The 24,195-nt window shown below is 38.4% G+C and overlaps 1 protein-coding gene across 2 annotated transcripts in view; it reads left to right on the top strand.

The window, feature by feature from the left end:
- The window catches only part of LOC139733140 (SNW domain-containing protein 1-like), a 132,794-nt gene that overhangs the window by 18,718 nt on the left and 89,881 nt on the right, over positions 1–24,195 (top strand). For both annotated transcript variants that reach the window (XM_071643980.1, XM_071643982.1), the window contains exons 2-3: positions 10,865–10,925; positions 16,280–16,357. In XM_071643980.1, coding sequence (XP_071500081.1) covers positions 10,865–10,925; positions 16,280–16,357 — 139 coding nt within the window. The remainder of the gene's footprint in view (positions 1–10,864; positions 10,926–16,279; positions 16,358–24,195) is intronic.

Here is a 24,195-nt window from a genome sequence, read left to right as displayed (position 1 = left end):
CTCAAATGCAATTACGGGGAAATGTCATGTTGTGCACCATGGTCGTAGAAATTCTCGGCGGCAATATCAGATGCATTCAAATGACAAGAATGATAATGTTGAGGTTATTGAGACAGTCAAAGAGGAAAAGGATCTTGGGGTGTACTCTTCTCCTAACCTCAATTTTACTCTTTATGTACACAAAGTAGCTGCAAAGGCGAATAAAGTACTTAGTCTGATCAAAAGGACTTACTCATCTGACTAGGGATTGTGTTTGTCCTAATGTACACTGTATTAGGCCATTGTTAGACCACTCTTGGAACATTGCTCTTGTGTATGGAACAAACTTTTAAAGAGTGATGCAAAAAAGCTTGAATCATTTCAGAGGAGAGCAACAAAGCTGGTATCTGAAGTTGAATCATTGTCATATTCTGAGAGACTCAAGTATTTGGGGATTTCATCCATAGAGTATCGACGTGAACGTTCAGATATAATTCAAATTGTTCAAGATTTTGCATGATATAGAATACTTTGATCCACCTGTTCTCTTTGTTATCAATGATCAAGTTATCCAGATTGCATAAACTGACCATCCCGTCGATACATCACATGAATCCTTTGCATGGCCCTCTACAATTCTTCAACTTTACTGGGCATCATTGTAGGTAATTCAGGTAATTTATTCTTACCAGAATATTCAACCAATCCAATGAAGAAGGCTCAATACCCCAAGACTGGTTTAAATCTGCGAATCTCTGTCCAGTTTTCAAAAAATGAAATATATCACTCTCCATCAACTACAGACCAATATCACTCACTCCGCTGTCTTCGTTGGCCTGCAAGATGTTGGAGCACATTATTGCACATACACAACATCATGAGTCCTGTAGATGCACACAAGATTCTGAAGCCTTATCAACATGGTTTTTTAAAACATCGCTCTTGTGAATCTCAACTAGATCTAATCAACACCTCAGAAGAAATAATAGGGAGTTTTCGATTGGGTGAAGGAGAAGGACGTGCCGCCGAGCGCAACCGTACGTCAGGGCGTCACGTCTGTATGTTGAGCCGCTGCTAAAACACATTTCGATTTCGGGCGTCACGTCTCATAGCGTCGCGCGTGCAGGAGGCAACCTGTGCCTTGGGTGCATATATGCGGAATTTGTGACTTGTTTCTGTATACTTGTAATATTTATTTTGTCTTTGACTAGATGCCGAATGAGTATCCTGGGATGGATTTTGTGGATTTTAAAACATGATGCATGGTAAGACTACAAGGTAAATGCACTGCACCAGCCTAAGCACCGAGATGTGATTGTGTACAGCATTACGTGTAAATGCATGTGTGGGACAACGGTATGCAGTTGCAAAGTGCGAAACAGTGAAAGTGGGCAAATAAATCGGGTAACAGAGGCTGTAGTTTGTATGTCAGCACTGCTGATGTGACATATCAAGATCATAAGCTTTCATGTAATTAGAATATCAATATTCTCTTGAAAGAAAGAGGAAAACAGGTGAACTGAGCACGGATTTCCCGAGAGTCATTGTGCTCTTTCGCATGATTTTCGTTTAAAGCGAGAGGAGTGTGACGTCATAGATAAGGTGGGTTGAGCGCGGCGCAACCCATTTGGGTGGACGGTGATAACCAGGGTTAACGCGTTTGAAATTTGTGCGATGAGCCGAGGGTCGACACTCGCGCATGCGCAGTACGTAAAAACTACGTCATAACAGGGTGACGCCTGACTCAACATGCAAATCGAAAAGTCCCTACTGCATTATCTTGACCAAGTTATGGGGAGCCAAATTGATATCCTTGTTATAGATTTTTTTGAAGGCCTTCGACCTTGTATCCCACAGGAAACTCCTGATAAAGCTGGATCATTATGGGATAAGCGGAAAGATGCTTGACTGGTTACATAGCTGGATCTCAAACCAAAAGAATTTTCTCCGTCTATCCCAGTTATGTCCGGAGTCCTGCAAGGAACCATCCTTGGGCCTTTGATGTTCCTTTATATATAAATGACATTGGAGAGCAAATTGATAACGAACATCAAACTTTTCGCCAATGATTGTCTACTATTTCGACCAATCCACATGGAGCAAGACCAAGTCCAGTTGCAGTCTGACCTTAACAAGTTGAGATCCTGGGCAAGATCTTGGGAGATGAATTTCAACCCCACTAAATGTGAATGTTTAATAAAACCAGATGCAGGACACCCAAGGCTTTTACTTACAACCTTATGGGAACAGATTTGAAAATGGTTAATCAATGTTGTTACCCCAGCATTCACATCACCAACACCCTAACATGGAATAATCATATTGATTAAATATTCACTGATGCCAACCGGACATTCGGTATTATCAAATGTAATCTCGCCAGAAGTGATCAATCTGTAAAGAAAATAGTATATTATATATCTTGCCCTAGTTAGACCAAAGTTGGAATATGCATTGATTATGGGATCCCCATCAGTTGAATCTCAAACACAAATTAAAAATGGTCCAACAAAGATTCACTAGAGTTATTAAGAATGATTGCCACCGGACTTCCAGCGTCACAGCCATGCTCCAAGATCTACAATTGACTCTGCTTGAGCTGAGAAGATGCCATTTTCGGCTTACCTTGCTCTATAAAACATTACTCAGGGAAAGTGCTGTGGATATGCCACCCTACATCATAAAAGCAGACCGTTCAAGAGGAGACGGCAACAATAGATTTACACCTCTACAGTGTTTAGAACCCAAGCATAGGTACCTTCACACTTTCTGGCCACAAACCATTAAAGACTGGAATACCCTGCCTATTGAAACCAAAAATATGTCATCTAATAAAAAATGTCAATCCTCCTGGAAGCAAATTAATCTGTGTCCACACCACACTGACACATAGTCATGTCTGGACGTGATGCTGATGACTGCAATGTCCGGTCAACATTCTGAAGATTCTGAAGATATGCTGGAGTATTCGAACATAGGTGTATGGATGCAAATCAAGAGAAATGAGGACGATATGCCCGATGATTCAGGAAAATAACCTGAGGAAACGGGAAAAAAAAAATTGTAGACCCTTGATACACATAGTCTATAGGGTAAGGTTACCTGTATTCGGTCACCTTGACTGAAAGATTGATCTGTATCTGGTTGTTGGGGATATGTTCCGCGGCGCGGAGACTGCGTCTGGCTTCACAGAATCCCCTCCTATACTATGTCTACAGAGGAGAGCCAATAAAGTGAAAAAATGATAAAAGACTCCTCCAGACAGACAGATTTTTTTGCCTATTTTACCAGCAAATGGCTTACTTTAAAACTATACAAACGTTCTGTATCTACTAGTAATTCATACCAGTTGTGCACTTTGCTCATTTCCAGATTGACCCCGTAGTCTTGCGCATCGGCGATATGAATATAGCATGAGAGTCGCGATGTTATTAGCCTATGGACAAGGCCCTTTCACTGCATGCTGTGAAGTGGCGAGCAAAAGGGTTCGAGTGAAACACGCCCAGCATGTCGGGAAAAAAAACCCAGTGAGACTCGAACCTGTCATCTACTGCTTTCCGGGCAGCGACACTTCCACCAGGCTGTCCCTGTTTGCCGGCAGTGACAAGATGAACATGGAACAAATACCCAAGCTCCGAAATTACGACATTGTTATGTTCAGTAGTCCAAGACGGACAAGGCATATTCAATGAAAGCAAGATATTATTACAATGTAATTATTGTTAATTTACAGCTCAGCAGTTGCGATCTTAACAAATTTCACGTGTAGAGGGAGACATATTGAAGAAACTCACACCTGAAAGAAAAAGTCCTCACATTTTCTATTTTTTTCATGCCTCCGCCATGAAGTGTCACCGGAGGCATTATGTTTTCGGGTTGTCCGTCCTTCCGTCCTTCCATCCTTCCATAATCAATTTTGTGGACAGCATAACTAAACAACCATTTAAGGTATCCTAATGAAACTTGGCATTTATATGTATGAGGAGGTGAAGTTGTGCCTATCAACTTTTGAGTGCAGATGCTCAAGGTCAAAGGTCAATAATCAAGGTCAAATGCTCAAAATTTCACTATTTCCCCCATATCTATGCAATGCCTGAAGGTACAGTGTATTTTCTTGAAACTTGTGTATACATGTATTACCCAATAAAAATTCTCTAGTGAAAGTTTCGGGTCATGAGGTCAAAGTTCAAAGGTCAAGTGAAAATGTTAAAATTTCACTTTTTTTCACCATATCGCAGTAATGGTTCAAGGTATCTTCATGAAACATTGTTCATATGCATGTACTGACTGGCAGTGATTATCTAGGGAATTTTGGGGTCATGAGGTCAAAGATTAGGATCAAAGGTCAAGGTCAACTCATTAAATTTAACTTTTTCCATCATATTTGTGCAATGCCTGTAGGATTTTTCTTGAAACTTGGTGAATACATGTATTACCTAATAGAGATTCTCTGGGAAGTTTTTGGCCTCAAAGGTCAAAAGGTCAAGTGAAAGTGCTAAATTTCACTGCTTCCTCCATATCTTGGAAGTGGCTCAAGGTATCAACTTGAAACTAATATTTATGCATGTTCTGCCTGACAGTGATTCTCTTGGGAATTTTAAGGTCATAGGTCAAAGGTCAAGGGTCAAAGGCCAGGTAAAAATGCTAACAATTTACTGTTTAATACAGAAATTATACTTTTTTCTCTATACCTTGAAAATTACTCAATGCATAGACCTATAAAAGGGTCAAAGTCAAGTATAAGTCCTCAAATCTCCAAATACATGCTCTCTTAGAAAATGTAGCCATTCATTTTATTAAACCTAGTTCAAGGAAAGTGAACACAACACATTACAACCTGTCATTTTAATATTTTGCCTATGAGATGAAACTGTCATCACACATTGTCAAGACGTAATATAGACCTATTAGGAGAATCGGACATTATGGCAGAGGCATACCAGTCACATAGTGACATTTCTATTTTTTTTTTTTTTTTTTTGGCTACGAATTCTGGTGCCCAATCGGCTGACAAGAAAAAAGAAGGAAAAAAAGTCCTCTCTTTGTTTGGTGTCTTTGTTTTTGCTTTTGCTGCAAATTGTGCCTAATAGGCTCTCAAGCAAAAAAAAAAAAAAAAAAAAAAAACAGCATCAAATTCTATGCTCCCAACTGCAGCGCTTAATCAGCAAAACAAAACATAACAAAAAACCCACAAAACCTGTCTTCACAAATTTTTATTGTCGGATCTAAGAGTCTGCAAGAATGCGTGGAATGCAAACTTGTGATACTCAGGTGAGCGCGAGACCCCCCCCCCCCCCCCCCCCCCCCCCCCCCCCCCCCCCCCCCCCCCCCGGGTCTCTTGTTTACTGTTCTGAACCTGAAATTTACTTCTTTTTTCCAACTGGCTGGGACAATATATTTTTTTCATATTAAATAAATGTATTTTAAAAAAATGTTTTTGTATGTTAACCAGTTATGTTGGACCAGTAAATTTGGCAATTCCTTAAAAATTGCTGGCCTGACAGTGAATTTTATCTGTCTGGGACCGGCACCAGTGTTCAGCATTGTCTAACCTTATCACTAAACCGGAATTTAGCCGGCGATTAATTGTCCTGATACAGTTTGTACGTAGTGGAGAGATGTCTGACCCATACCTGCAGTTAATAGAGGTGACACATATGTGACCCGCTACAACAAAAGGATCCGAAAGTCGGAGGAGGACAGTTTTCTGAAACTGGCATGACATTATTCCCTCACTCTTCTTCTTTAATTTCATATATGGTCAGTTTTACAGTAAAGGGTGTAACTTTGATGTGGCAAGGATCAAAAATTAAAGTTATGTTTCCATTTTTATCTTTGCCTTTATTTCGTAAAGGAATGTCTATATTTTTAATATTTTGTCATTCCAGAGCTTAATTCTTAGGCTAAATATGAAAAATGAATTGACTATTATGGAATTTTAGATAAATTTAGGTAAAAACAACATGAATGTTTTGTTCACCCACAGCAACCAAATTAACATAAATGGTGGATGTAATGCAACTTTTCATATGCTGTGAACATATATTTGAAATATCAAAACACTTTTCCCCCAACAGATATTCACTCTTGCAATTATTTGGATGTGAACTTCAAATTCCAAGGTAAAAATGGTACCTGACAAACTATTTTTAAGTTAAAAGAATGTTCTAGAAGCAAGAGCCACTCAAAACATAGCCCCAAATTATCTCTTGGTAACAAACATTCATCAATCCAAATCCCAAAGAAATTCGATATTTTTTAACAAAGTTGATATTTTCAGACTTGTGTGTTTCGGAGGCTTCAGTTGACAAACTAGTGTGTTTCGGAGGCTTCAAAACTGTTAACACAAAGTTCTAGTCCTGTATTCACTTAAAATGATAAAACTACAGTAAGCAACTATCACAACATGCTAGAATAACAACAGGGCATCAATAAAATGTGAATAACAGTATACAGATGTACATTTTATGGCAGTACATAATGTTAACTCTTCATACTTATTATTAGGAAATTTGCTTCCACAGAAGTGAATAACAATCTGTGTACACTTTGAGTGATGCTCAGTTCGAATTCATGACATTACATGTGGCAATATGATTCTAAAGGAAACTGCATCAGTAGCAATAAAGGTAACACTGATTAGGAACATCTTTTTTTGGCGGCTTGAAGTTAGCGGCAACACATGTTTCGGAGGCTTCATCATAAATGTTAACATGCAAAAATGGTCAATTTTAATGTGATGTGAAGTACATTAATGCAGCTGATTGTTTCCAAATAACTAACAATGTTGTAACATGTAAAATAGTATGTATATGTATGCAGAAAAAAAGACTTTCCATCTTATCTTAAGAGACAAAGAAAAGTATAATTTTAAATCTTTAAGCTCAGTTGTATATTTGCATGTGTATATCCATGACTGTGGCAGTGCAGAACATGAGTAGGCTACACACATGTACAGCTGTATGCATTTGTCAAACTTTTCACCATAATACCAAAAGATTTACTTTCAATGAGTTCAAACTGCAGCTAGACTTAATGCAAAGATTATGTTTGCTTGCTTTATTTGTATTCTATAAGGACAGTTTGTGGGATGTATATTGACATAAACCACCCGTCATAATTGTAGATATACATGTGAAATAGATTTCAGCTGTTGATGAGAATGGACTAGAAAATAGACTATGTGATGGCATGACGGTTAGAATACAACATAGTGTTGTAAAATATAAAAAGGGGTAAAGGCTTTTAAACATTCTTTTGCATATGGACCATGCCTGATATCCTCATACCTAGCTATCAAATGCAATGATCATGGTCATAGAACAGCGATCTAAAATGCCGATTAGCCATTCCATGTAAGGGTCATCATCAAATTGAAAAAATGGAGTTGGAATAATCATATGGGTGATATTATCATGGAGATAGAAATTGAAATGGTCAAGATTCATTCATCTTTTTGAATTACCTGTTGAAAAGATACATACCCTACCCATGACTGTGTATGAATTTTGATTCAACAAAATGTTGACCAAATGTATAGTTCCCTATATGATAGTTAGAATTTTGCTTTCTTTTTCTGTGGTATACAAGTCACCTCTGTTTCATATCATTTTCTCTTATCTTTTATGCTGCAAAGGCTTCTTTTTTTTATAGTTATTGTATAAAATTCCAGTTTGTGTGACTCTTGTGAAGGTAACACATTGAGAAATTGCGAACAGAACTTTTACTGTTTCTAAAATGACAATCTTTTAGCAAAAGCAGATTAAAAAGGAGCAAATGTGATTAAATATCTACCCGTAAGTTTGTTTTAGAATATAAACCCACAGACTACAGTTTTAACCCTTTGAATTTCAAAATACACTCAGGGGGTTGTAACTTTTCCCAGAAAAGCCAGGACTAAACAGATTATAAAGACTTCAATCATTTCAATATTGTTCTTCATGAACATAACTTCTCCAGTCACCCCACCCATGTAAACTACATGTACCCCATGGCAACAGGCTATTTATAAGTAGAGGTATAAATGTCAGTTATTAACAATCCTATCTCAACCGTTACTGTCCATATACTGCACCGAGAACTACTTCCGCAAACATGTCATAGAGTGTCACACTGCCGTCACACATGTATGATAAGAGATGTTTCAAAACACAAGTTACATTTTGTTTACTCAAAAATAGTCAAGTGGTTACTGCCAGCATGACAAAATATGGAAAATAGAGTATGGTATCAAGATTATGTTGCACCTAGCATGCATCAGATCTGACAATACATAATTGTACAGATTAATATGAAAACCTGTCCGAATGAAGTAATCAAATGTCAAAATTCCAAATCAATACCCTGTGATGCAAGTCACACCACAGAAATGATATCTGCAGGATGTTAGCTATTTTCTATCCAATCACAAATTCGTTGATTGCTTTCCTCCAAATAAGTATTGGAGATGAAAGCCAAAGAACTTGTTAGGAAATGGAAAGCTGAAAAAGGTCAGATTTTAGTATGGCAAAAAAAAATGCCATGTGAGTAACAATGGAATGGATTTGTCAATATGTTAAAATGGACATGTAAAAGATTGTGTTTTGAAACTATTACACTCCGATGGTAGTGAGTCGAAAGTGTAAAAATCCAAAAAGTATTTTCCACCATTTGCTTTTGATCATGCATAAATGGTACACCCTTTAAATTCAAAAGTAATATATTTCTTAGTTTTGTGTATGCTTCCCTCTCTTGAATAACCATCTATTAAAATCCTTGAATCTTCAGACCAGGAAGAGTGTTCAGTTAACAAAGAAAGACAAAGAAAAAAAAGTATATTTGATACTAAATAATCAAGTAATTATTTGGTCTTCATTTTTTAAGTCTGACCAGTCGAAAGAGTGTCAATACAAAAATGGTATACAACACTTCATCTTCTCTCAAGAGTAAAAATGAGATATCCAACTTAAGAACATTGATGTGTCCACCACTACTTGCTTTGTTGCACTACTGTTGCATGATGTAGGCGTGCACACTAGCTGGAAGTCACTTTCATTTCTCACAATATCTAGCCTATTCCATTGTTTCAAAAGGAAACCTACAAAATAAATGCTTTTCACACATTTAAACAGCTATGTACACCATGTTTGATGAACCAACTAGTCTCATTCAGTCCAAACAGTTATTTAATAGACTAATGGGGTGTTGCAAGAAAGTTGCAATTAATTGCAACTTGCAAGTGATTGTCACTGGCCAATCAAAATCATTGTTGTATGCATGTCTTCTTAATAGGGCAGACCCTGAGCCAATCAGAATGGTTGTTTCAAAATTAGCAATTATTTGCAATTGATTGCAACTTTCTTGCAACACCCCATTAGAATGGATCGAAACATTCCATTTACATGCTGTTAACATAAATTGAAGCCTCCGAAACGTCTAGAAAATTCATTTGGTATGCCTTATGTTTTTATGAAAATCATGTATGTTATGTAGAAAGTGATAGGTAAATTGTGTCTTTTTTGGTTGATATTCGCTGTTTGAACATATTTGTGGGACAACATCCTCATCTGCCAATATTTCATTGCTGAATGAAGAGGTAAGTTGATGTATGACACGTCTGTGCTGTTAAGGAAAAATGAATCGTGTGTTTCGGTACCATACTTGCACTTGTTTGTTTACATCAACGCCATATACCGATTCTATGGTAGTATCTAACGTTAGCTGTTTAATATAATAATACATGTAATTACTCTCCGATTGAGTTGATAAAAGTAATGGCTGCAGCGCTGTGTCTACCAATGGAAACAATTGGAGAGACGAAGAATTAGGATTATTCCGCGATATGTGGGTAGAGCATGAATGCCACACCTTATGGAAAGTATTCACCGAAATAAAAACGTAAAGGCCTATAATAAACTGACTGATCAGTTGGCATAAGGTGGTCTGGCTCGAGTTGCAGAGACAAGGTCAAACTGCGCAGTGCGCTGCGCAATGGCAAAGGATGAGCAGAGCCAGAATCAGCTTTGCGAAAGCCCGCATGAACGCTCTTCCGCCGAGACCGTGACTTGAAACGCCGTTTTGAATCATGATTCATGTTTGTGATTCTGGCGACGAAATTCGCATGAACGCGGCCTAAGATACAGGGTCTGTGTTTATGTGACATTATCTAATTTCAAGATCTTCCTGTGACCACCTCTTGAGTGCTTGCACTAGTGCAGACTTGCCATTCATGAATGTTCAATGTACTTTGAACACGTCACATTACTTTTGCTTTTACAAAATAAGCAAAACATTTCTTCAGCTTGCATTGGCCTGTGATGATGTTAGTTGATGGATAGGACGGAAAGAAATTGGGAATTAATTGAACAGATATGATAGCAATGACTTAAAGGTCACTATACTTTGGTTTAAAATGTTGTTCTTGAGCCGTAATTTTAACTAAGAATGTACATTGGTAATACATGTATCATTTGGTAAGAATCATTGAAATTAATACAACAGTCTATTGCCTGAAATGAATTGTGAAGGATCACTTGTCATTTTTTATTATTTTTTATTTCTTTTTGCCTTGGATTCCATTGGACATCACTCCAGTAATAATGTTACTGGTGTGATGTTGGATACAAGTTGAACAGTATTTCCTACTTTTATGTGCACAGAGTGTTTTTATAAGGTCAATCCTTGAGTGGTGATCACGATCAACGAGGTTATATGTACATCAAGTTGTAAATGAGGGGGCCACCATGTCCTTATGTTAGATTGTATGAGCAGTCAGGGCATTTCAGTTTTATGTGTAAATATTGCATTGTTCTAGCTGGGATTGGCATCCTGATATTCAATATTCATTATTTCTCATATTTCTCTGTTTGTTTTATTAGAAGTATGCTTTTATCTGATTATCATGCAGCATTCTTCCAAAGCCTAAACAGTGGGTGCAAGAGGAAGAAATAGAGCAGACATCAAAACAGGTATTGTACACAAAGATACTACTGTAAAAGTGGAAATTTTCACGGTGTTGAAATTTTCATGCATTTCGCGCAACCAGAAGCTACCAGGAAAATAAAAGCACACAAATATTTTTGCTTGCCATATGTTACAGTAGTTGCTGTCTTGATTCCGCAGAATTAAAAACACACGAAACTCTTTTTACCTGGCTGAGCGTGAAATTTTTAGCGCGAAAATATCCACTTTTACAGTACCCCTTCTCAAGTTTTTAGTTTATTTCATGAATATTTTTTTGAATTTGTTTGTGTTCATGTGTTAGATTGATGTACTTTTTTCATGTCGACACAAGTTTACCAGTTGTGTTGTTGTTTTTCTGTTGAAGTCATAGTCTGGTTGAAATGAAATGATTCTGTTACAATTTGTGTGCATTTTATGTTATTGTTTAACCCCCTCAGGAAAACAATCCATCCTTAAAATCATCGTGTGATTGTATGCAAACATGTATGTTAACATGTATGTAAACACGGGACTCAAAAAGTTAAAAAGAATGACTCAAATTTTTGGTGATTCATTTCAAAGATATATATAAGTAAGGACTTGCTATTTTAAATATAATTTTTTTCTTATTTAAATACAGGGGAATTTAAGGACTTGCTAAGTTACAACTTTACAAGTACTAAACTAGATTTGAAAATTTGTCAATATTGACATATTAGGTGATCCGATGTATCCGGAAATAAATGTTTTGAGCCCCGACCGTGATTGAGAGAGAATGGCCATATGATTTCTTAGATTCTCATCAAAGAAAAGCTAAGGGAATCAAACCTGTCATCATGCCTACAGATTTAAATGGACAGGGCATATTATACAACAAAGTTACAAAATTGGTATTTTGTATCTTTGAACCTCATTTGCACATCCAAGATGGTGCCTGAGGAAAAATTTGGTATCTTATGAAATGGTTCTCTTGACATGATTTATATGTGTGCAAAATATATGGACAATACTCCACGTATTCACAAAGATACAGGACAAGATATGCTTTTACCCTTGACCCTACTTTACACAGCCAATATAGCGTCTGGGAAAAAAAGTCCTTTATCTACAGCATGATCCCAGTATGTACAAAATATGGCCCTAGTAGTGCATATATACTAACCAAGATACAAAATATGACCTTTGAACCCCATATGCACAGCCAAGGTGGTGTCTGAGCAAAAAGTAGTCATTATTTGAAATACTCCTTATAACATTCGATCTGTATGTGTGCAAAATATGGGGGTGCACCGCATACTCTATCGAAGATACTATCGAAGATACTATCGAAGATACAGAATGAAGTATATTTGACCTTTGCCCCTACTTTGTACAGCCAATATGGTGTCTGAGCAAAGAGTTGTTATTTTATGAAATGGTTCAATGCATTATGGTCAACATGCATGCAATAAACATATATGGGAGTGATAGGACGTGTATTCACCAAGCTACAGGATGAAACATTGCTGACCTTTCACCCTAATTTACACAGCCAAAATGATATCTAATGAAGTAGTCGTTCCCCCTCGCTGAAAAGGTTCATCTGATTGGAAAATCAACTGGATAAGCGTTCGTTTTATCACAATCAATGGAAATTACCTTTACTTGATAAGACTTTCGCCTGCTGGCTGTGCAGGCTTCTTCAGATCGAGCGTTGTGAGAAGGACTTCCCACGAGCCGACGTAGCTGGCGCACGCCGATCTGAGAGAATGGGATCCGACGGCTGAGAATGTACCACGTCTGTATTGTACCCCTAAGACTCACAAAGAAGGCTTCCCCCTCCGCCCCATAGTGGATTATATTGGATCCATTGGGTACAATACCTCAAGGTCATTAGCAGACATATTATCACCGGTGGTAGGGAAGACAGATCACCATGTACTCAATTCCAAGGACTTGGCAGAAGAGTTCAAGGACATCACACTCAAGGAACATGAAGTTCTGGTCTCGTTCGACGTCGTGAGCCTTTTCACCAACACCCCAATCGACCAATCCATTCAGATCGTAAAGGACAGACTTCAGAAAGAATCCAAACTACACAAGAGGACCAATCTCACAGTGGACGACATCATAAAGCTCCTTGAATTTATCTTGTCGACCACCTACTTCAGCTTTGACGGCAAGATATACCGCCAGAAATATGGAGCAGCTATGGACAAGATATACCGCCAGAAATATGGAGCAGCTATGGGCAGCCCTGTGTCACCCATTGTTGCAAACATCTACATGGAACACTTGGAAGAAGAAGCCATCGCCTCCGCTCATGAATACATCAAACCTAGAGTTTAGAAACGTTATGTGGATGACATCCTTGCCATCGTAAAAAGCGGACACTGTCGACAGACTCAAGGCACACTTAGACCAAGTTGATGACACAGGCAGTATCAAATTCACTCATGAGCTGGAGGTTGATAATTCCATCCCTTTTCTGGACACCAAGATCACAAAAAGACCGAATGGCACAACCAAGATGGTCGTTTACAGGAAAAAGACACACACGGGACAATACCTGAATTTCCAATCCCACCATCCACTCCACCAAAAACTAGGGGTTATCCGCACACTCATGGACAGAGCACACAGCATTGTCACTGAGGACGCAGACCTGAAGGCAGAGGAAGATTACATCCAGTCCTCTCTCAGGAAATGTGGATACCCGGGCTGGTCCTTCAAGAAAGCCAAAAGAAAAAGTGGGGAAAATCAAACCAAGAAGAACCCACAGACCAAACCAACCAATCAGAGGAGAAAACTGGTAACCATCCCATATGTAAAGGGTACCTCAGAAGCCTTGCAGAGGATTTACCAGAAATACCACATCTCCACAGCATTTAGGCCAGACATGAAACTCAGGAACATCTTAGTCCACCCAAAAGACAAACGATCCATCGATGACCAAGCGGGGGTAGTTCACCAGATTCCATGTGGTAACTGTGAAAGAAGCTACATTGGAGAAACAGCGAGGAAATTCGGTACCAGAAAAAATGAACACAAACTAGAGGTAGACACAGTTAGTGCATCCTGCTACACAAGAGGAAAAAGAAAGGAATCCACCTTCCACATGCACAAGTCAGCCATCAGCGACCATGTGGCCAGTGAAAACCACCACATCAATTGGAAAAAGTGTTCCATCCTAGCCAGAGACTCTGGGAAAACCTCACGCTGGATAAGGGAAGCAATTCACATTCGGAAACAGCAAGGGAAAACCTTCAACCGAGACCTGGGACAATACTCATTTTCCTCAATATACGATCCCATTCTCTCAGATCGGCGTGCGCCAGCTATGTCGGCTCGTGGGAAGTCCTTCTCACAACGCTCGATCTGAAGAAGCCTGCAGAGCCAGCAGGCGAAAGTCTTATCAAGTAAAGGTTATTTCCATTGATTGTGATAAAACGAACGCTTATCCAGAAGTAGTCGTTATTTTATAAAAATGATGTTCGCGACATGGACTAAAACATTTGCTAAAAGAAAAAAAAATGGGGGTGGTATGCAGCACCTGTTGTCCTTCAGCTATTGCACAGAAAGTGGAAGAAAGAAATAGTTAAGGAATAATAAACAACTTATAATTAAAAACAAAACAAAAATTGGTAAAGATACAGTTTGGAGTGGAGAATAACACATTACTAAAGAAATTGAAAAGGAAAATTATAAGGATTAAAACAAAAGTAAAAAAGAAATGGCATGAATAGGGCTCTAACACTCGATTCTTTGATTAAAAGTCTGACGCGCTACCATTGAGCAACATCATCCCCCATACATATTGTGTATTAAACAATACCTCTACATCGAAGCTAAGTTTGAACCTCAACCAAGTTTTTTTCAATGATATCCTGACGTCCAATAAAAAAAGATGGAGGGCACATTTCCAATAGCCAAAAGTCTCAGCTACAATATATTAAAATCTGGGAGAAATTCACGAAAGGATAAGTGAGCTAGTGCTTGATAAAGACAGTCATGTCAATTTTCATTTCCAAAAAAAAAATGCACTCCCATGGAGATAACACCCAAAATGGTCAAATATGACATGGTTACCTTCAATTGACTTTTTTTTTTTTAAGTGATGATGTCATCCAATCTAAAATCTGTACCTGAAAGAGCATTTAACAAGCTACAACATACCGAAATCTGGGTGAAACTCGGCCAAGGATAAGCGAGAGACAATACACTCAAATGAACTTGAAATTTGATGGCGTCATTTTTATTTTTATTTTTTTTCCGTTGAGGAGTTTGATACCTGTTAATCATTTTGTCAGCATCGGCTACCCATGAAATGATATCTACAACTCATCAGCTTTCAAAACATGTAAAGAAAAATGGGGGGGGGGGGGGCGGTCATCATCCATCCCGACGAGCTAAATCAGATTTAAAATCAGCGTTTTTTTAGCATATTTGCACTGTATATCGCTATTGACACGTGCAGGAGATTTCAAATTTGACAGGTCCGTATGACATATTGAGTTGGATTGACTTGATAACTTGGTAGAAGTATTTCTTGACATATTAGACATTTGATCCGTGTAAAAAAATGGGAAATTCTATTGCGTACAAGCTGCGCATGCATACATGTGTATATACAGTATGTGTGCGCATGAACACGTCTGTCGATTTATTATCAAATGCTCCAATTGACCTGAAACGTGTACATACATGTGCAAGATTTTGAGCTCGATTGGACCATGTTAAAGTAACAATGCACATGTATGCGCATGCTTAAATTATGGAGATGAATTTTAGCAACATGCGTGGATAGACCTTGACTTTCATTTGAAAATTCCATGCCATTAATGAGATATGAATGAGAATGTGATTTCAGATCATGATGTCCAACTGACGTCACGGTTGACTAATCACAATGATACATTAGATCTCTCATCCTTGGGACATGATACATCTGGTATAAGTTTTAAATTGATAGTCGAAGGACTTTTTGAGTTAACCTCTGCACAAGATTTGATGAGAAATAAAGAATAAAGAAGAAGAAGAATAAAGAAAAAAAAGAATCAGTACAGATACAGAAGGTGATCAGAGAGGATACTCGGATCACCTAAATATAAATCAGATACTTCTTTTTTTAGAAGATCCCAGCGATTGTTCTTATGTGGTGTCATATGATGTCTAAAATAAACATTTGGCACATGTCATCAACAATAGTAGTACTCCATGTACACATATGTAAACACTTTGTAGCCCTGGTTTTGTTCTGCCTTTACAGCAGCTATGTATGTTTCATTTATTCTCCATCTGTTATTTTTGAGTCAACATTAACCGTAACATATCAATTGATGCACAATGTGTTGAAATGTTTTGGTTATGAAGTTCATTTGTCTGTGTATCCTGTTATCAGCTTCATGTGGTTTCGGTATCAAAAAATGCTGCTCCACCATATGGACACCGAAAAGGCTGGGTTCCGCGATCACTTTACGTGAGTATGAAATCTTCATATCAATGAATAAAGGGAGCTGTGTGTACATCTATTTATTCATCTACAACGTGTAGCTACATCTCTAGCTCTCTCTCTTGATATGTGTGTGTATATGTGAGTGTATGTATTATTAATAAAATACATAATAAGTATTTATGTCACTGACGAGACAAGTACGTGTCTACTCAGTTTTGATATTACACTAATAACGACGACTATAGTGCATAATCACATTAATAAAATCTACATATATGAAGGATGAAAATTAAAACATGGCTTAGTTTAAAGGCACATAGTCCCGGTAGTGTAGAGGGCGCTGTTGATGATACTGCCGATCACCGTTAGCATTTATACGAAGATTGCTGAAGTTGAGCTGTCATCAAGAGTAAAGCGCGTAGGTGTTGCTAGGTAACATTGGCTTCGTTGTCTTCTCTGCGCGTCACGCAGTCTGTAGTGATGCCAGGAAGTGTGCTTATGTGCTTCTTAGTATGACATCACAAAGGAAGTTTCCTAAAGCTGCCATCCCCCTCAGCCGAATCATGAGCCGAACTGTGATAGGACCACTGACTACAGTGGATCGGACTTCTTCGGACTCGGGGGAAATGGGCCAAAGCGTAAGCGCTAAAGGGGAGTCATAGCGTAGGTCTCTATAGGAAACTTGCGCCGTGTGCCCGCGTACGCATTTGACTGAAACACCGGGACCATGTGCCTTTAAAGAAGGCTGGAAGAACGAGAGTTACCTTACCAAAGGATTTTTCTGTGTACTTTTCAAAACCATTTAATGGTGATGAGGATCATAAAATCAGACAACACTAAAACCAACATTGTCCCCATAAGATCGCAGGACCCTATCTTGACAATAACATCACATTGTCACTTTCGTCTAGTCACAACATTCAAATAACATTTTAGGATATGGTTACAATTGCAATGAAATCGCCAATATCGTTGCACCATGAAATGCTGCTGATATTTACAATAAAATGTAGGATCCCCCAAGAGCAGATGAAATTTCAAAGTATCAGATTCTTAAAAGTGCGAGGACTTCTGAGAGTAGAATAACTATTTACCCTCCGCTTCCAGCTGGCGGCGTAGTGACACTCCTTGTAGTCTGCAAATGCTCTTATACTGCTCTGCGAAGGCAGAAACATACATTGTACAAATGAAAATCAGTGTCTCTAGCCTATAGATCTACTTTGTTGTCATGACAACCATTATGATGGTATGCACTGACTCTATTTATTGTGCGCATAGTCTGCACACAGTCATGACCTGCCTCCTGTCCCCACTGGGGAAGGTTTTCAACAATTGTGACCGGCGACAACGGTTTCAGGCAAAAGTTTGGAATTTTGAAAATTAATTTTTTCAATGAATCATATTGCCAATTTCCTAAGCTTTACATTGATATAAAACACTTGTATTCTCCGGCACTGTAAGTGGTCATATAAAGCGAAATATAATGCACTTTTTGATTTGTTAGCCTGACAAAATTGCGAGAAAACGGGCTTTGAAGATACACCTCTTGTTTGAAGACAATGCCGAGCGGCGGTGTGAGTTGAGAATCACCCACCCGTGCGATGGTGCCAATCGAGAATAAGCTCCACCTCTAGCAACCACAGCGGCTTCTGATTGGCTTTTGAATACTGAGAGAGTCAATTTCCCGGGCACCTTCCTCGGAACTCAGTGCGTTTCGCTCGGGTCTGTTTACCAGTACGTCTTTCAAGATGGCGGATACGATACTTTCAAGCTTGCTGGTTACGTGTTTACGGTGCATGTATTACCCTGTGGCATCCACACGTTATGCCTGTGTGTACACATCACAGGAGCGGGTGGCGCATTCGTATCTACATCTTTACAAATCACGTTTTCATTGCGGTTGATTTGCCTTGTAAATTTTATGATTTGGGACCCTTTCGAGAAAGATGGCAAGGGTCATGCTTCCTGTTGTTTTGTTTTGTTTTCAAGCCGTGCATGTGTTGCATTGTGCGGTAAACAAACAAACAAACAAATACGACTTTAATTAGTGCAATTTCGACGTTTAGTACAGTGTATCATTTGAATATTGGTCATTTATGACCGCTCCTTTCCTCTCTTCTGCTGTCTTTTGAGTAAAACTGCTGTCATATTTACTACAAGCACAATTGACAAGTGAGTTTCCGATTGCATGTTGCACGATTTGTGTGGCGATTTGCGACTCTCTACGTTCAAACTATGTTCCCTATCGTATCTATTTTCACGTTGGAAGTTAGTGCTGCCTAGTGTTGCTGTTCACTTTTTGTTTTACCTCCGTTGTCGAACAGTGTGGTAGAAAAGCTCGGATAGAAAGCCAAACGAAGAGCGTACACTACAGAGCGAGCGTACTGGTATCTATTGTAGCAACAACAATGGGGGATGCGCGCGTGGACAAAATATTTCCGACACGCTGCGAGACGTATCTCCGAAAGCCGAACTATGTAAATGTGTGCGACGCACTAGCCAATCGCACGCGAGATGCCGCGCCGTAGCAACACTGGGTATATTGGCGCGGCGTTCGAAAGAAAATCGAAACTGACGAGTTATATCCAACATAGGGTGTTTAAATTTCCATTTTCGATAAGAAAAACTTAGTCTTATGTTGTGAAATTTCGCACCGGTAGATGTAGAAAACATATCAAAGATTCTGCAAAAACCCAAAATCGACAAAAATAATGGTGAAAATCTTTGTACCCCACCTAGGAGGGAATTTGCTCTTGCTTCTTTTGCCTGAAACCGTTGTCGTGGGTCACAATTATGAACAAATTGAACTCTGCATATGTCATTTATAGTACCTTGTATCATCGCACAATATCTATTAAGACAATTGCTATTGACATATAGCAATGTTGGCCATCAAACAGTGGAAAAAGATTTAATACATGAAACATGAAGATGGTGTTACGATACCTCTCGAAGGTTACATGACACTATAAATCACATTTATTATAAGACTTGTGTGAGCTTATTGATATTGCTCACTATCAAGTATAATGGTTTGTGAGGATAATGTATTTGATATGTAATCAATAATTGATTCAACGCAAGACACCTTTAAGGATTGTATTTGTACTTCACTGACAAAGTGATTAGTGTAGTAGGGAGAGCATGATGTCATGTCTAACGTCTATAGCGTTTGGGATGTCTTTTGAATCTAAACAGTATTGTATTATCATGTGTATTCAGTCATTACAAATGAAATCTATTACTACACTCAGCTGTACATGCAAGGCGCATGGCAACACAACAGGATTGAACTATTGTCTGATGGGTAAGACTACAATTTTATAAATGGATGGTTCTATTTCTTGCTTTCAAACTTTAACATTTATTATGTTATGTTTATTAAACTTTAATATTTATCATGTGTATGATACACAAATGTCAGGGCTCATCACTAACTTTTTTTGAAGAATCTAGTGCCTCATTCGGGGGTGGTATTCTGAACACCATTTTATCTGTGTTGTAACTTGTGTTGTAACTGGCGTTGTAAGTCTGTGAGCTGCAACACCGCTAAAACAGTTGTAAATCGGTATTCTGGTGTTGTAAGTCATGATAACCACGCCCATCGCAATAATCATATCCAATAGGAAATATTGTTAGAAGTACATGTATCATCTAAGACATTTCAACCAATAAGATTGCTCCCTTGGGCAAATGCGCCTTGCTTAACTCTGCGCGTTTTAACAGGCGCTCACTCTCTGGTGTGCGCACAAATAGGACAACGGCATGCGCAGGTAAAGAGAGCTAGAGATAAAATAAAGTTACAACAGAAGCTTGATCATTATGCCTTCTTACTGGTTTTGACGCATAGTTGGTGCGATAGGGGATTCGCAAAGCTAATTTTGTTTAAAAAATAAGAAGATATCTGGCGTTCATAAGAGGAACCCAAATTTCATGGTTTGTGGGGAACTTGACACTTTTAAATTCAGTTAAGCCCTTGCAATGCAATGTTATTATTATTATTATTATTATTATTGATGTTGTTGTTGTCACTATCTTCACAAGATATCTCTTACGGAGATCAATATCACGTCAAGTTCCATCATGGAACCTTAGACTTCTAATACTTTTCTCAGGATTCCCGACATCCCCAGATAGTGAAATCATATAAAAAACTGTTTAATATTTTGAAAGATATTTTTGAAATGAATAGTACTTAAAGGACAAGTTCACCTTCATAAACATAAGGATTGAGAAAATGCAACAATATTAGTAGAACACATCAGTGAAAGTTTGAGGAAAATTGGACAATCGATGCAAAAGTTATGAATTTTTTAAATTTTTGTGTTGGAACCGCTGGATGAGGAGACTACTACAGCTTGTGAGTCATATGCGTACAACAGTATAAAGAAAATGTAAAAGAAAATTCAACATATTTTCACTTTTTTCGCATAATAAAAGAGCACTTGACTTGCCTCTTTCTAAAGGCAGGGGGGATAATATTACCCATAACATTTGTCGGTAACGAGTCAGGGGAATGTGTACTTTTTTCAAAAGATGGAATTTTGTGAAATTCTCTTTATATTTTCCTTATATTGTTGTACGCATGTGTTATTCACACACTGCAGTAGTCTTCTCATCCAGCGGGTACTGCACAAAAACTTCAAAAATTCATAACTTTTGAACGGATTGTCTGATTTTCCTCAAACTTTCAATGGTGTGTTCTACCAATATTGCTACATTCTCTCAATCCTTATGTTTATGAAGGTGAACTTGTCCTTTAAAAGAAACTGCCGACGGTGCCAGTAACCTTTCTGTTCATGTGTTTGTGTTTTTATCTACGGTGCATAATTATGCTACGCGTATGTACATTATGCAACGTTACTGTTACCAAATTTTGTATCGTGGAATGAGTTTACATTTTGTCAAACTGCTATCTTTTGCCTTTCTGTACATACATTGTGTTTATTTTTTGTATATCTTTTTGTCGAGCCCACCGGAGGTGAGGGAGACTAAGGGATCGCCTGTGGCATCTTTCCTTCCGTCGTCTGTCCGTCCGTCTTCCGTCCGTCCGTCTTCTGTCCGTCCGTCGTCTGTCCGTAACGCTACAAAAAACTTTAATAACTCTTTACTCTGGGCTTCAATTGCAATCAAACTTCGAGGGAAGAGGGGTTAAACAAAATTTCACATTTGCCATATATGAAGGTCACCTCAAGGTCAAAGCACACTGGCAGGGGTCAATGATGAACTTTTAGGGCCCAATGTTAAGTTTTTATGGTGCATTTCTATTATAGGTCATAACTTTTGATCCATAACTCCATTTGTGACCAAACTTGGATGATAGATGTCCCTTGGGGAGTGAATGGTCGCCACAAGGTCAAAGGTCACAAGCATGGGTCAACGAACTTTTAGAGCCCAATGATAAGTTTTTATGGTGCGTTTCTATTATGGGTCATAACTTTTGATCCATAGGTCCGTTTGTGACTAAACTTAGGTGGTAGATGTCCTTTGGGGAGTGGATGGTCACCACAAGGTCAAAGGTCACAAGCAGGGGTCAATGAACTTTAAGAGCCCAATGTTAAGTTTTTGTGGCGCGTTTCTATTATGGGTCATAACTTTTGATCCATAACTCCATTTGTGACCAAACTTGGATGGTAGATGTCCCTTGGGGAGTGGATGGTCACCACAAGGTCAAAGGTCACAAGCATGGGTCAACGAACTTTTAGAGCCCAATGTTAAGTTTTTATGGCGCGTTTCTATTATGGGTCATAACTTTTGATCCATAGGTCCGTTTGTGACTAAACATAGATGGTAGATGTCCTTTGGGGAGTGGATGGTCACCACAAGGTCAAAGGTCACAAGCAGGGGTCAATGAACTTTTAGAGCCCAATGTTAAGTTTTTGTGGTGCGTTTCTATTATGGGTCATAACTTTTGATCCATAACTCCATTTGTGACCAAACTTGGATGGTAGATGTCCCTTGGGGAGTGGATGGTCACCACAAGGTCAAAGGTCACAAGCATGGGTCAACGAACTTTTAGAGCCCAATGTTCAGTTTTTATGGCGCGTTTCTATTATGGGTCATAACTTTTGATCCATAGGTCCGTTTTTGACTAAACATAGATGGTAGATGTCCTTTGGGGAGTGGATGGTCACCACAAGGTCAAAGGTCACAAGCATGGGTTAACGAACTTTTAGAGCCCAATGTTAAGTTTTTATGGTGCGTTTCTATTAATTGGGTCATAACATTTGATCCGTAACTCCATTTGTGACTAAGCTTGGATGGTAGATGTCCCTTGGGAAGTGGATGGTCACAAGCATGGGTCAACAAACTCTAAGATCCCAATGTTAAATTTTTATGACACGTTTCTTTTTTGCCATAACTTTTTACCCTTTTATATCTCTTTTTATCTGTTATATCTCTTTTTTTTAATCCGTTATATCCCATTCACATGCAATTTCTTGTACACATATGGGCGAGACACATTATGGCACTTGCCTTGTTCAATCCTCAAAATGTGACTTAATTATTCGGTAATACTTGGGACACAACAGTTGCCTGATTCCAGCTCAGCTGACCAGCCATCAGACTGAATACATTGTCCACTATGGGCTTTTGTAATGATTGCTGTTGCAAGAACTGCTTCCGTCATTATTGATAAAGTGTACCCTTCAACAGATGTGATTTTTATTCTTATCCTTACAAAATTTTTATTGTTACACTGTCACAAAACCTGAATGTGAATATATCCCAAAGCCCTGAAATTTTGTTTTCAATTGACTTTTGAAGACAGAAAACATGAAACCTATGTTGTTGGAACACATACATACGTGCACACCCGAGTGGTCATATTATGAGTACATGCACATGCATAAGTCTTGTACAGTGTATTTATGTACGTGGTATAAGTTAAAACTACTGCTTTCTGTCAGCTTTCCGTCAGTTGTACGTAATTGTTATTCATTTTCATCTTCTTCGTGAAAACCTTATGACAAACTTTCACTTAACTTGACAGGTAGCATCTCTATGGTGATTAGGATCTGAATTTGTTCATATGGGCACCATTCCCCCCCCCCCCCCTCCTAACCCCCTATTAAACTAAGAAATATTAAGGAATCGTTGCAAATCTCCTTCTCTAGAACCAGAAGCAATAGAGCTAAATGTAAGTGAATGCTATTTATTGATCTTCGAAAGTACATTAATCATTGATGACTGCAGTTTCAGTTTCAAGTTTGTTCATGGAGGATTGATGGGGTGCCCCCTGTTGGGGCGGCAGGGGATCCAAAGAAGGGCCAAAATTTTGCATTTTAATCGTCTCCTTGAAAAGGCATGGTCATATTTTTCACCAAACTTGGCAGGAAGTATTGCTAGAGTGATAGAATACATATTTCTATGAATGGGCACCATTCCCTACTTAATGGGCAATGCTCTTAGGTATTTGTAGTGGTGGGGGGGGGGGGGGCTTATGATTATAAATTATGATTATAATTAATTATTAATTAATTGATTGTAATTTATATAAATAATAATAATTGGGGCCTAATTTTTTTATGCATTCTACATTTTCTTCTTTCTCTTGAAAACACATAATCAAATTCACCACCAAATTTGCCAAGCATTATCACTAGGGTGACAATTGGTATTTAATACAAGGACCCCAGAACCCTCTAATTAGAAAAAGGAAATATCTTATTAAAAACCAGAAATACTTGTAGTAAATACATTAGTGAAGGGGGGGGGGGGGTGCTCACAATTGTGGCCTAATTTTACGTATTCTACATTTTTTTTTCTTCTCCCTGAAAACTCATGGTCAAATTCATTACCAGACTTGGCAAGCATTTTCACTAGGGTGACAATCTATATTTAATACCAGGACCCAAGAG

This window comes from Diadema antillarum, unplaced genomic scaffold (genome assembly GCF_040938485.1).
Source record: "Diadema antillarum isolate AM-2024a unplaced genomic scaffold, OU_Dant_1.0 seq00000461_RagTag, whole genome shotgun sequence".
In the NCBI taxonomy this organism is placed as follows: Eukaryota; Metazoa; Echinodermata; class Echinoidea; order Diadematoida; family Diadematidae; genus Diadema; species Diadema antillarum.
Note: the sequence above shows the minus strand (reverse complement) of the source record. Positions and strands in the feature narration are given on the sequence as shown.